Source organism: Dreissena polymorpha, chromosome 5, assembly GCF_020536995.1.
Source record: "Dreissena polymorpha isolate Duluth1 chromosome 5, UMN_Dpol_1.0, whole genome shotgun sequence".
Classification (NCBI taxonomy): Eukaryota; Metazoa; Mollusca; class Bivalvia; order Myida; family Dreissenidae; genus Dreissena; species Dreissena polymorpha.
This window is the reverse complement of record NC_068359.1, coordinates 116,638,709-116,651,117: the sequence shown is the minus strand read 5'-3', so window position 1 is coordinate 116,651,117 and position 12,409 is coordinate 116,638,709. Positions and strand designations below refer to the sequence as shown.

The 12,409-nt window shown below is 35.7% G+C and overlaps 1 protein-coding gene across 1 annotated transcript in view; it reads right to left on the bottom strand.

Moving 5' to 3' along the window:
• The window catches only part of LOC127881455 (protein FAM227B-like), a 44,393-nt gene extending 33,728 nt beyond the window's left edge, over positions 1-10,665 (bottom strand). The window contains 6 exon segments of the mRNA XM_052429348.1: positions 5,551-5,601; positions 5,603-5,622; positions 6,430-6,573; positions 7,012-7,120; positions 10,509-10,566; positions 10,568-10,665. Of these exon segments, the coding sequence (XP_052285308.1) occupies positions 5,551-5,601; positions 5,603-5,622; positions 6,430-6,573; positions 7,012-7,120; positions 10,509-10,566; positions 10,568-10,659 (474 nt within the window). The 5' untranslated portion in view covers positions 10,660-10,665.
• Positions 10,666-12,409: the final 1,744 nt, after the last annotated feature.

Genomic DNA, 12,409 nt, shown 5'->3' with positions numbered 1-12,409 from the left:
CTAATTATTTATTTACAAGACAAGCAAGGCAAAATTGAACGAATATGTATTTGTTTATTAAACAACAAAAGTCGAATATTGCGAAACAACTATCACCCTAAATGAGCGAAATTGCTCGCAATCGAATGAATCGATCTGCTTTCATTCAACTACATGAAGGTAGAATGGCTGCACAGGTTCTGAGCGACTCTGTTGGTAAATATTAAAATGACATGCGAAACTTTGCTGCGTCGGAGGTTAAAAGAACAATTATACATTTTGAGTTGTTTGCACTTAACAAGTCTTGATTATGTTGCTATTTTAAACAAAACATGGTAACATTTTAAATATATTAAAAGACCGGTCTTTTGTACATGCACATACATGCGATAAACAACGGCAATTCAACCCTGGCAAAACAACCGGCAATAAATATTCATCAAAGGGTCCGATAATTGGGTCCCCGTTCGACATACTGCGTAATAATTAGACTAATTAATGATTGATTTTGAGATCAAAAACGCAATAATTGAACGAATAGGTACTTGTTTATTTAAAATAATATCATTTGAATCCGAAAAAACGTAACCCACTTAATAAGCAAAATCCCTCGCAATCGATATCGTTTAGCCGCATTATCGCTACACAGGGACCAATCGATCGAGATTATCAAATCTCGCGCACCGGTTTATTTTGCGTGCTGTAACGGGATATCGCGAGGTTGCGCATCCCTTTGTTTGTATAGGTCCCTGTTTTAGCAAAGTCTCTGACTCTTGATTTTGTCTTAAAGAGTCAATTCTAAACGGCTTCACTTTGAAGACATTTAGGACATTTTGGAGCTTGTTTATTTATTGCTGATATAAAAATGTAAATTAAATTGTTTTCAAAGCTTAAAAATTCCTTTTATATGACCATAAATTGGCTATTGAAATGAACAATTCATATGCAGGCATCATTTGCCTCATTAACATGTAATTCTTTCTCAACATAAAAAACACCACTATGTATGTATCTCATCAGTAAATATGATAAGTGTTAACACATCTATTGATCAGTATTTATCACCAGTATTTAAAATCTCTGTCAAATGATTTGTGATTTTAAGTTTCTTAAATTCTCAAGCAAGTTTCTTAAATGCACTCTTTAATGAGCTTTTCACAAACTTTGACACTTTGTCTGACATGTCATAAACAAAGTCCTGAACAGTTTGGAGGGAACAATTAAGACACAGTTTTGACCCAAAGCAGCAGCAGTCTCCAGCATTGAGGGGATTATATTTTCAGGAAATAGTTTACCTGTATGTATGTTTATATAGGAAAAAATGAGACTGGACAATACACTGCAAATCCAATATATCACGGTCCGTTATATCGCGTTGTCCAATATATCGCGAATCGGCTATGTATTAGCTCATCTATTTTTCTTTTTAAAGGTGTAGGGACCTATCTCAATTTCAATCACAAATGAGGGAGGGGTGGAGTGGAGAGGGGTGTATAGTGGGGTGTGGTCATTTATTACATTATCTTCCAAAAATGCAAAAAAAAAAAGGAAAAAAAAATAAAAAAAATTAGGGGGGGGGGGGATTCTTGGGTGGGATGGTTGGACGGAATTTCAAAAATAAAATAATAAAAATAAATATTTGTGTTTTTAAACCATTTTTGAAAAAAAGAAGAGATGTGTTTGTCAGAAACACAATGCCCCCTATTGCGCTGCTTTGAAAATTGTGTTTTTTTTGGGGTTTTTACCTTTGACCTTGAAGGATGACCTTGACCTTGAACTTCAACCACTCAAAATGTGCAGCTTTATGAGAACGCACTTTGAAATATTATTTTTTTTACCTTTGACCTTGAAGGATGACCTTGACCTTGAAGGATGACCTTGACCTTGAACATCCACCACGCAAAATGTGCAGCTTCATGATAACGCCGCTTTGAAATTATTATTTTTTTACCTTTGACCTTGAAGGATGACCTTGACCTTGAAGAATGACTTGAACTTCCACCACTCAAAATGTGCAGCTTCATGAGAACGCCGCTTTGAATTTTATTTTATTTTTGACCTTGAAGGATGACCTTGACCTTGAAGGATGACCTTGACCTTGAACTTCCACCACTCAAAATGTGCAGCTTTATGAGAACGCCCGCTTTGAAATTTTATAAAAAAAATTTACCTTGAAGGATGACCTTGACCTTTAACTTCCCCCACTCAAAATGTGCAGCTTCATGATAACGCCGCTTAAAAATTATTATTTTTGACCTTGACCTTGAAGGATGACCTTGACCTTGAAACTTTCACTACTAAAAATGTGTAGCTTCATGATAATGCCGCTTTGAAATTATTTTATTTTTTACCTTTGACCTTGACAGACGACCTTGACCTTGAAGAATGACGTTGACCTTGAACTTTCACCACTCAATATGTGCAGCTTCATGAGAACGCCGCTTTGAAATTATTTTTTTTTTTTACCTTGAAGGATAAACTTGACCTTTAACTTCCACAACTCAAAATGTGCAGCTTCATGATAACGCCGCTTTGATGTTTTTTTTACCTTTGACCTTGAAGGATGACCTTGACCTTGAAGGATGACCTTGACCTTGAACTTCCACCACTCAAAATGTGCAAACGCCTCTTTGAAACTTAAAAAAAAAAATGACCTTGAAGGATGACCTTGACATTGAAGGATGACCTTGACCTTGAACTTCCATCACTCAAAATGTGCAGCTTCTTGAGAACGCCGCTTTTATTTATTTTATTTTTTAATTTTGACCTTGAAGGATGACCTTGACCTTTAACTTCCACCACTCAAAATGTGCAGCTTCATGATAACATTGCTTTGATTTTATTTTTTTTGACCTTTGACCTTGAAGGATGACCTTGACCTTGAAGGATGATCTTGACCTTGAACTTCCACCACTAAAAATGTGTAGCTTCATGATAAGGCTGCTTTGATTTTTTTTTTACCTTTGATCTTGAAGGATGACCTTGACCTTGAAGAATGACCTTGACCTTGAACTTCCACCACTCAAAATGTGCAGTTTCATGAGAATGCCGCTTTGACATTTAAAAAAAAAAATTGACCTTGAAGGATGACCTTGACCTTGAACTTCCACCACTCAAAATGTGCAACTTCATGAGATACACATGCATGCCAAATATCAAGTAGCTATCTTCAATATTAAAAATGTTTAAGTTTTCGGACGGACAGACGCCATATATTTGACATTTGACCTTAAAGGATGACCTTCACCTTCACCATTCACCACTCAAAATGTTCAGCCTATGAGATACACATGCATGCCAAATATCAAGTTGCTATCTTCAATATTGAAAAAGTTATGGCCAATGTTAAAGTTTTCGGAGGGACAGACAACATAAATTTGACATTTGACCTTGAAGGATGACCTTGACCTTTCACCACTCAAAATGTGCAGCTCCATGAGATACACATGCATGCCAAATATCAAGTTGCTATCTTCAAAAGTGAAAAAGTTATGGCCAATGTCAAAGTTTTTTCCAGACGGACGAACAGACTGACTGACATACTGACGGACAGTTCAACTGCTATATGCCACCCTACCGGGGGCATTAAAATTATTTTTATGGGGGGGGGGGGGGGTATAGTATGAGGGTGTGGTGGTCATTTATTAGATATTCTTTAATTAAAAAAAAAAATGGGGGGGGGGATTGAGGGGGATTAGGGGGGGGGGGGTGAATTCGGGGGGGGGGGGGGCATGGTTTGGGTGGAGTCTATTGTGGTATGTCAGGTAAGAGTTGTTTTGTCAAAGTATCAATCGAATCGAATCATAAATAAAGAAGTTATGGCAATTTTAGCAAAATTTAATAATATGACCTTGAGAGTCATGGTCATTCAAAGGTCAAGGTAAAATACAACTTGCCAGGTACAGTACCTTCATGATAGCATGAAAGTATTTGAAATTTAAAAGCAATAGCCTTGATACTTTTAGAAGTAAAGTGGATCTAAACACAAAATGTAACCATATATTCAAAGTTACTAGTCAAAAAAGGGCCATAATTCAATAAAAATGACAACCAGAGTTATGCAACTTGTCCTTTAATGTCCCCTTATGATAGTTTGCGAGTGTTCCAAGTATGAAAGCAATATCTATGATACTTTAGGTGTAAAGTGGACCAAAACACAAAACTTAACCAAATTTTCAAGTATAAAGGGCCCATAATTCCGTCAAAATGCCAGTCAGAGTTACATAACTTTGCCTGCACAGTCCCTTTACGATAGTTAGTAAGTGTTGCAAGTATGAAAGCAATAACTTTAATACTTTAGGAAAAAAGTGGACCTAAACACAAAACTTAACCAAATTTTCAATTTTCTAAGTATAAAAAGGGCACATAATTCTGTCAAAATGCCAGTCAGAGTTACATAACTTTGCCTGCACAGTCCCCTTATTATAGTTAGTAAGTGCTTGCAAGTATGAAAGCAATAGCTTTGATACTTAAGGAATAAAATGGACCTAAACACAAAACTTAACCAAAATTTTCAATTTTCTAAGTATAAAAAGGGCACATAATTCTGTCAAAATGCAAGCCAGAGTTATCTAACTTTGCCTGCCCAGTCCCCTCATGATAGTAAGTAAGTGTACCAAGTTTGAATCCAATAGCATTGATACTTTATGAGAAAAGTGGACCTAAACGCAAAACTTAACCGGACGCCGACGCAGACGCCAAGGTGATGACAATTGCTCATAATTTTTTTTCAAAAAATAGATGAGCTTAAAATGTCTTACACATTCTTAAACAAAGATTTTAAATTTAAGTCATTTTATAACAAGCAATACCCACATATTATTTTAAAGCATATTTTGCCCATAATTATTTTTTGAAACAAACCATTACATTAGAAAACAACATAGTGTTACGAAGCAACTAGTAATTATAATTATTTTGCACAAAAGCAATCTTTTAACACACATACGTCATGCAATACTTTTTTATGTTACCTTCATATTAAATTGATCAGCCTAAAAAATTGCAAACAAATGATAAAAGAAATATATGTCTTAGGTCTATCTACAACATTTTACATTATCATGGACCACTACTCAACAAGGTTAATGTATGGTCCATCAATCTCAAGCAGTTTTGGAGTAGCAATACATTATCTCAGTTAAAGGAGTAGCAATACATTCTCCAGCAGTTTTGGAGTAGCAATACATTATCCCAGTTAAAAAGGGCATTGTCTGAGATCAATCAAAATAGAAACAATTTTGAGGCACATGCATGCTTCTAAACATTATACTATTCAATTTCTTCATTATCATACAATTCCTTGAAAACTTACCAATGCTATTTCTGCATGACATGGCTTATTTTATACAAGAAAAGATGATTTTTCGAGACAGCATATTAAATCCAATTTATTATATTTAAAATGTTAAAAATCACCAGTCCGTGACAAAAAAAGAGAATTTTAATAATTGATATATACATGTATATCAGTAAAGTTATAAACATTATATCTAAACTGAATTGCATGTGTTTTGAAGACAGAAAAGCTATTGAGAGTAATGTATACAGTTTGTACCACCCTGCACTTACCAAACTTTTATGGCCTTTAGAACTATGATGAGACTTAACAACGTCAGAAGCCTGATATTTCTGTCATAAAAGCTGTAAATAAAAAGTAATCAATAATTTTTAGGAACCTTAAAGTGTTATCAAACAATAAGTTAGATAAATATGTATAAATATTGACAAAATAATCTGTTTTCATTCAAACTGTTTAAAAGTCTATCTTACTTGTAAAATATACAAATAATCTTTTTATAAAAAATGAATGTGCTGGTAAAAAATTCAATTACCATCATGTTATGCCTTCATTTACACATTTATTGGAAATTGAAATAATCAAAGTAACATAAATAATCAAACTCAACAAATATTTCATAAAATATTTTGTAAAATAAAGTTAAACCAAACAAAATCAGTGTTCCTTATAGCAATAGCCATAATTTCAACGCAAGATGTGGTATGGTAAAATAGATTTAACAAGATACAAAATGCTTGTTGCATTAATATCTATTCGTACAACACACGAACACTTACTTGGTACATGAACATGTGTTAAATATATTGTCCTACAAAAAAGAGCATTTTGTATAGTGTTAAATCTATGTTACCAGACCACATCTAGAGTTGAAAATTCTGGCGATTGCTATAAGGAAGATTGATTTTTTATGTGTTAACTCTATTTTCAAAATATTGTACAAAAGTTTTGTTGATTTTGAGTGTGTATGGGCTTTTAAATAAACAACCCATATGACTAGAAAGGTATACATTTAAAACACAAATGCTCATATTTCTAGAATTGTTCACACAAAACTGTATGAAAAGTTGCACACTCAGACTCACAAAATTACAAACAAATAAAGGTCCCTGTTCCAACAAAGGAGGGGGGCATACAAAAAGTATATTTACTTCTAGAGGGAGAGTAGAAGAGCCCTTCTTGAAGCCTGGAATCTCTATGCTCCTCGGTGACAATTTTGGACGCGTAATACTTCAGGGTTTCTTCAAGGGCTTCCAGTCGTCTCTCTACTTCTTCCAGTTTTTCTACACCCAGTGCTGAACATTCAGTCAAGGCAAACATAGCCATTTAAAAGTTTAAACCTCTTACGCCACATGAAAATGATTATTTGTAAGCTCACTTGTAGTTCTGATATTAAACATGCAAGCAATGGAATTCTAAGCTTGTATGTAACAAGCATTCTCAATTGGTTGAAATTTTATGTGTTGTTCATTATCAGAATTGTGAACTTTCATGGTCTTGGAGCATGAATACAAATTTCTCAAAGGTCCATTTTATTACAGTATATTTTTATATGATAAGCTTTAAAAGTTGTAAACTAGAAAAAAAAAGAAAAAGAAATTAGTTTTAACTTGAAAATCTTTATATATCATATTCAATACACTCATCAGACCTATTGGATGAAAAAAGGATAAATCTCCCTCTACAGAAGTGTCATAATGTGACTATGGTCAGATTTCTTTTTACAAGGATACGGGCAGATTCTCTGAGGAGTTCTATTATGTCATTTTTACTTCCTAGAAGTAACAGCTCGTCCTGTAAGTCCATTGGCCCTTCAGAAGTCAATCTCTGTGGCCATTCATCCTAAAACACACCAAAAAGATAATACTGTTCATCTGTACTCTCGCGGTAATTAACGTTCAAATAAAATGGAAGCTGAAACAAATACAAACTTTATAAATTATGGACTCCTTTGCCAAAATAGACTTATTTCCCACTTATCCATCTAAATTGTATTAAAATATAGTGTTTATATTGTGTGTAAGGCAGTTAAGACACAATAGTGTCCCCTGCTACGGTGCGTGATGCCATATTGGTATTCTCACAGTTAGTAGGTCAACAGGCTGAGGTCACTTAATCACAGTTTGATTATAATATCTGCCAAGAACCTTCAATTTTGTAACAGTCAAATCCCTTATAAAGAATATAACTTGATATTAACATGGATATTAATAGTTCAACTGCAGTATGAACTGCACCACAGTCATATTTCCCACTCCTCAGACGTAAAGGTGTTTCCCCTGCTTAGCAATTTAACATTTGTTTAGTGATCCATAACAAATGGCGGAAGCTAGAGTAATTTGCATACTAATGAGACTCGGGGAAAGAGAAAGTGCCAGTCGAGGAAGTGTAAAAAATTGGAAATAAGCTAAAATACTGGACATTTAGATGAAAACGTAGTTAAATTTGGTGAAAAAATGTATTTTGAAGGATAACAACAACAAGTTACCAAATGTTTTCTCACAGCCAATTGAAAATGAGTCACAAATTATGATGTGTTATCAGCATTTAAAATTGAAATTGAAAGATCCAGTGACAGCAGAGGTATTTCAAGCAGAGATAGGTGGCCAGTTTGCAGCCCTGAACATCTTTGACAATGACAGTGCTTGGGAGAGGAAGATGGAAGAACAGCCATGGGAGACAACCCAAATCATGGACCTATGTGACAAAATAAGAGAGCTGCGGTATGAGAAGTTCACCAGCCCGGACTCTAGGGCAAATTACTAGAAAGCAAACAGCGAGGTAAGGAAGAAGATGAAATAAGCCAAGGAGGAATGGATTGAGGAACAATGTATAACCATCGACAAAGAGATGACCGCAGGCAGCAGTAAGAAGGCCTACAGCACCCTCATGAAGACCAAACAGCCCTAGGCCAGTGTTGTATCAATCGCTGACGTGAATCTCCGTACCCATAGTGTGGAAGTCCTAAAAAACATGGGTTGAATACTGCAGTGACCTCTTCAACTATCCCCTTCATCCGGACTCAGTCTCCTTCAGAACGATCCCAGATCAGAAGCTGACAACCAAAGTAAGCCCACACTTAAGGCAAAGGTAGAGGAGGCAGTGCGTGGTCTTAAGGCAGGATAATCTCCAGGAGTGGACAACATCCATTCCAAGCTGATTAAGCATGGAGGAGAGGCAACAACTGCCATGCCAAAAGATCTGGGAGGAGAAGAAGTGGCCCAAGGAATGGTCCCAGTCACTGGTCATACCCCTACCAAAAAAGGGCAACCTCAAGTTGTGCAAGAACTACTGCACCTGTCAACATCTGTCTAATCAGTCATCCCAGCATACTACTCATCATCCTTCATCGATTGAAAAGTAAGGCTGAGGAACTGCTTGCCGAAGAGCAGGCTTCATTCAACGCTGGGTGGAGCACAGTTGAACAGATCTTTAACTGCAGAATCATCATTGAGAAACACCTGCAACACAAACGTGACCTCTTCCACAACTACATTGACTTTAAGAAAGCATTCGACCTATGGCCTATGGCATGTTATGAGAGGATTTAAAATTGAAGAAGGGCTGGAACAAGTCATTCAAGAACTGCACGGTTGCAGTACTTCTCAACGGACAGCAGGGGGACTTCTTCAGGATCTCAGTGGGCGTCCATCAGAGATGTCTGCTCTATCCCATCCTGTTAAACCTTTTCATCGAGAAGTAATGCAAAAGACTCTTCATAACCACCACACCTCTATCTCCATCGGTGGAAGACCAATCTCCAACTTCAGATTTGCTAATGACATTGACCTCATGGGTGGCACCAGCACTGAACTTCAATATCTCACCAACAGCCTATGAAAGAGAAAGAGTGGAGGTCAGCACGGAGAAGTGGAAGATCATGGTGAACAGCACAACCAAGACCAGTGCAAACATCACCATGAACGGCGAGAAGCGAGAAGAAGTGACTAGTTTTAAGTACTTGGGCGCGACCCTGTCCAAGGCTGGTACCAGTACAGCTGAGGTGCGAATAAGAATTGCAAAGCTGAACCGCAGCGATGGCCAGACTGAGCAGGTTGTGAACAAGCACTTCCATCAGCTTCCCCAAGTACAGGCTCAAATGGTCCCTGGTAGTCTCCATCCTACACTCAACTGCGATACTTGGACGCTTCACGCGGACACAGAACATATGATACAGGGCTACACGCATTTGAACATAAATGTTTTCAAAGACTGCTCAGCATCTCCTATATACATGTATATGGAGCATAAGACCAACCAGTACGTATGGAACATAACTGCAACACTTGTTGGTCCACAAGAGCCCCTACTGGCGACTGTCAAACAATGCAAGTTGGCTTGGTTTGGACAGGTCACAATTAAGGCATGACTCTCTGTGCAAGACTTTTATATTGGGCACGCTAGAGGGAGGTCGAGCGATACTACTCTGGTTAAATATAGCTTAATACCTATTAACCATTGAAGCAAGTAGTCAATTAGACTTCTGTCAACCGCGCCTGGTCAAAGAAATAAAATAATTAAATGAGAACATTTAATTATTGATAACCCTGATATGCACCCTGGTATAACTAGGTCATACAAAATATAGAGGATATTTGATGATTTCTTATGTATGATCAATTTTCATTTCACAAGTTGTCATAAAAAATATTTTAATGACTTGTGTATCCATGAGTGAATAAATACTTTTTTATACTCAAGAGTAAAATAAATATTTCTTTGATCACCATTAACAATATTTTTTTTCCTACTTTATGCTACAGAACAATAAATAAGCTAAACTATATCTCAAATGCCAATATCGTTCATTTGAGTATAAGTACTTCACCAAAAAGTATCATTATATGTGAGTTGTTGTAGCTATATAATAGTTTAACTGATACTTTTTTATGCATTTATGGTAAACACATTTATTATTCTACACGTTTTCATTTGTCATGAAAATTAACAGACACTATTCAACCAATGTAATCAATAACTAAACTGAAACATAAAACAAGCAATTATTTTTTTAATTGAATATACATGTATATAGTAGCCAGAATAACATTTCAACAGAACCTGGCTGTCTGGCTTATAGTCTGGCTTAAGTTAAAGACGTGGGGGAAAAATATACTTCCCCAATATATTTTTCACAGAATTATCATGTTCTTTTCATCGATTAACTTCTTTATTGAACTGCAAAGCATAATTATAATAGATAATTTATAAACACTTCACTATTCACTACCAAATTTTCCAATTTCATGAATTCCTCCAATGTTGTGGGAGGTTTTTCATCATCTTTTGGGAACTATGGGCCGTTCCTCTTTCTTCCGTTCAGGGTGATGCAGCTTGGCCATGATTGCTGCAATCTTGTCATCAACAGGAGGAGGATCCATGATGTTTCCAAACTGAAACATAAAACAAGCAAGTATTTTTAGCACTTGATTTTCTGATTCAAAAACCCCTAAATTATGCTTTAGGGCACCTCCTAATATTGAATGTGCATAACATGGTATGTATGATTTATCTGATATACATGTAATATTATACTAGTCTATTCAGTTTAAAAATCAATTTCAGTGAAACCCCTCTAAACCGGACACCCCTGGATCAAAAGGAAATTCCGGTTTAGAGAGGATTCCAGTTTAGAGGGGAAATTGACTACATTACTTTCAGAAGGTCAATTACAGTCATAGCCTTATGCGGAAAAAAAAAAACACTTTCAGAAAACTGTAATGGTTTATTTATGTAACATTCATTCATATTGCATCACATAAGAACAACACATATCACTTAATCTGTTGATTCGAAAGCAATATGAGTCACAACATAGATCAAACAGCGCACCCTGAAAAACAAACAATGTTATATGCATGTTTGACTTCTCAGGCTGTAAAACATATCAAAAACTATCTGATTTTTTTTTCAAACATTCTACCACGCACGATAGTCTTCTCCACCTTGTTGATAATTGCCCTGAACACTTGCATACATTTAAGTGTCGCACTAAAGAACCCTTTGTTTGTTATCAGTAATTATAATCAGTATTATCACTTCTATTGATCGATATTTACATCACAGGCCAAGTCCCTTCAAATTTTTACAGTTAGCAAATTTTCAACCATCATTTTAAATTTCACACGTCTTTAATCCGCTATTAACACGTTTTTGACTTTAGGTCTGAGTTTCAAAAACAGGTTCTGACCGGTTTAGAGAGTACAATTACGTATGGAATGACCCAATTTTGATCCAAAGAATGACCGGTATTCACAATTGAGGGGATTCCGGTCTTGAGGAGATATTTTACGCATGGTTTTTATAGGGAAAAATGGGAGCGGATAACTTGTCCAGTTTCGAGAGGATTCCGGTATAGAGAGGATCCGGATTTCCACTGTATATCCTTTATGTACAATAAATAGAGGATATTTGTTGGATTCGATGGAATATCGATTTTATTTCACGAGTGATCATATAAAATAATATTTTCACAAGTGGCGCAGCCACGAGTGAAAATATGTATGTTTTATAATCACGAGTGAATTAAAATAGATATTCCATCGAATCCAACAAATTTTCTTTATATTTATGCTTTTTTCACCGTATAATAACATTGCAAGAGAGTTTCACTGGATAATTTCGCTGTATTATGACGTCATTTCGTCCGAAAAAATGTCGTCATTTCACAGTAAAACAGTGAGAAATATCATTATTTTTCACTGTTATTTTTCACTGTATAAAACAGTGAAATACCACTTTTATTTCACTGACATTTCTCTATAAACCACCGGAAAGCATAAAATAAATCTCTGAATTTTATCTAATTTTTCTTATCTCACTGTAATATTTAAGTATCTCATTGATACAAAACTACAGATTTTGATACCAATGCACTTAAAATAAATGTTACTTCATATTCATGGAGAGGATACCTAAATATCTAGCACCTTAGCTCCAAAAGGAACCGGGCTTGCATCCCATGGAGCTCTTACATCAAAAGGGCACCTTAGAGCACCCAGTCATTATAATCCCATTCCATATTTTCAAGCTAGCATTTTTAATATTTCATATTACATGTACATTCATTAAAAAAAAAATTCCATAATTAACAAGAGATTGCCAAGCAATATAGTCCCCTACCAGTGAAAC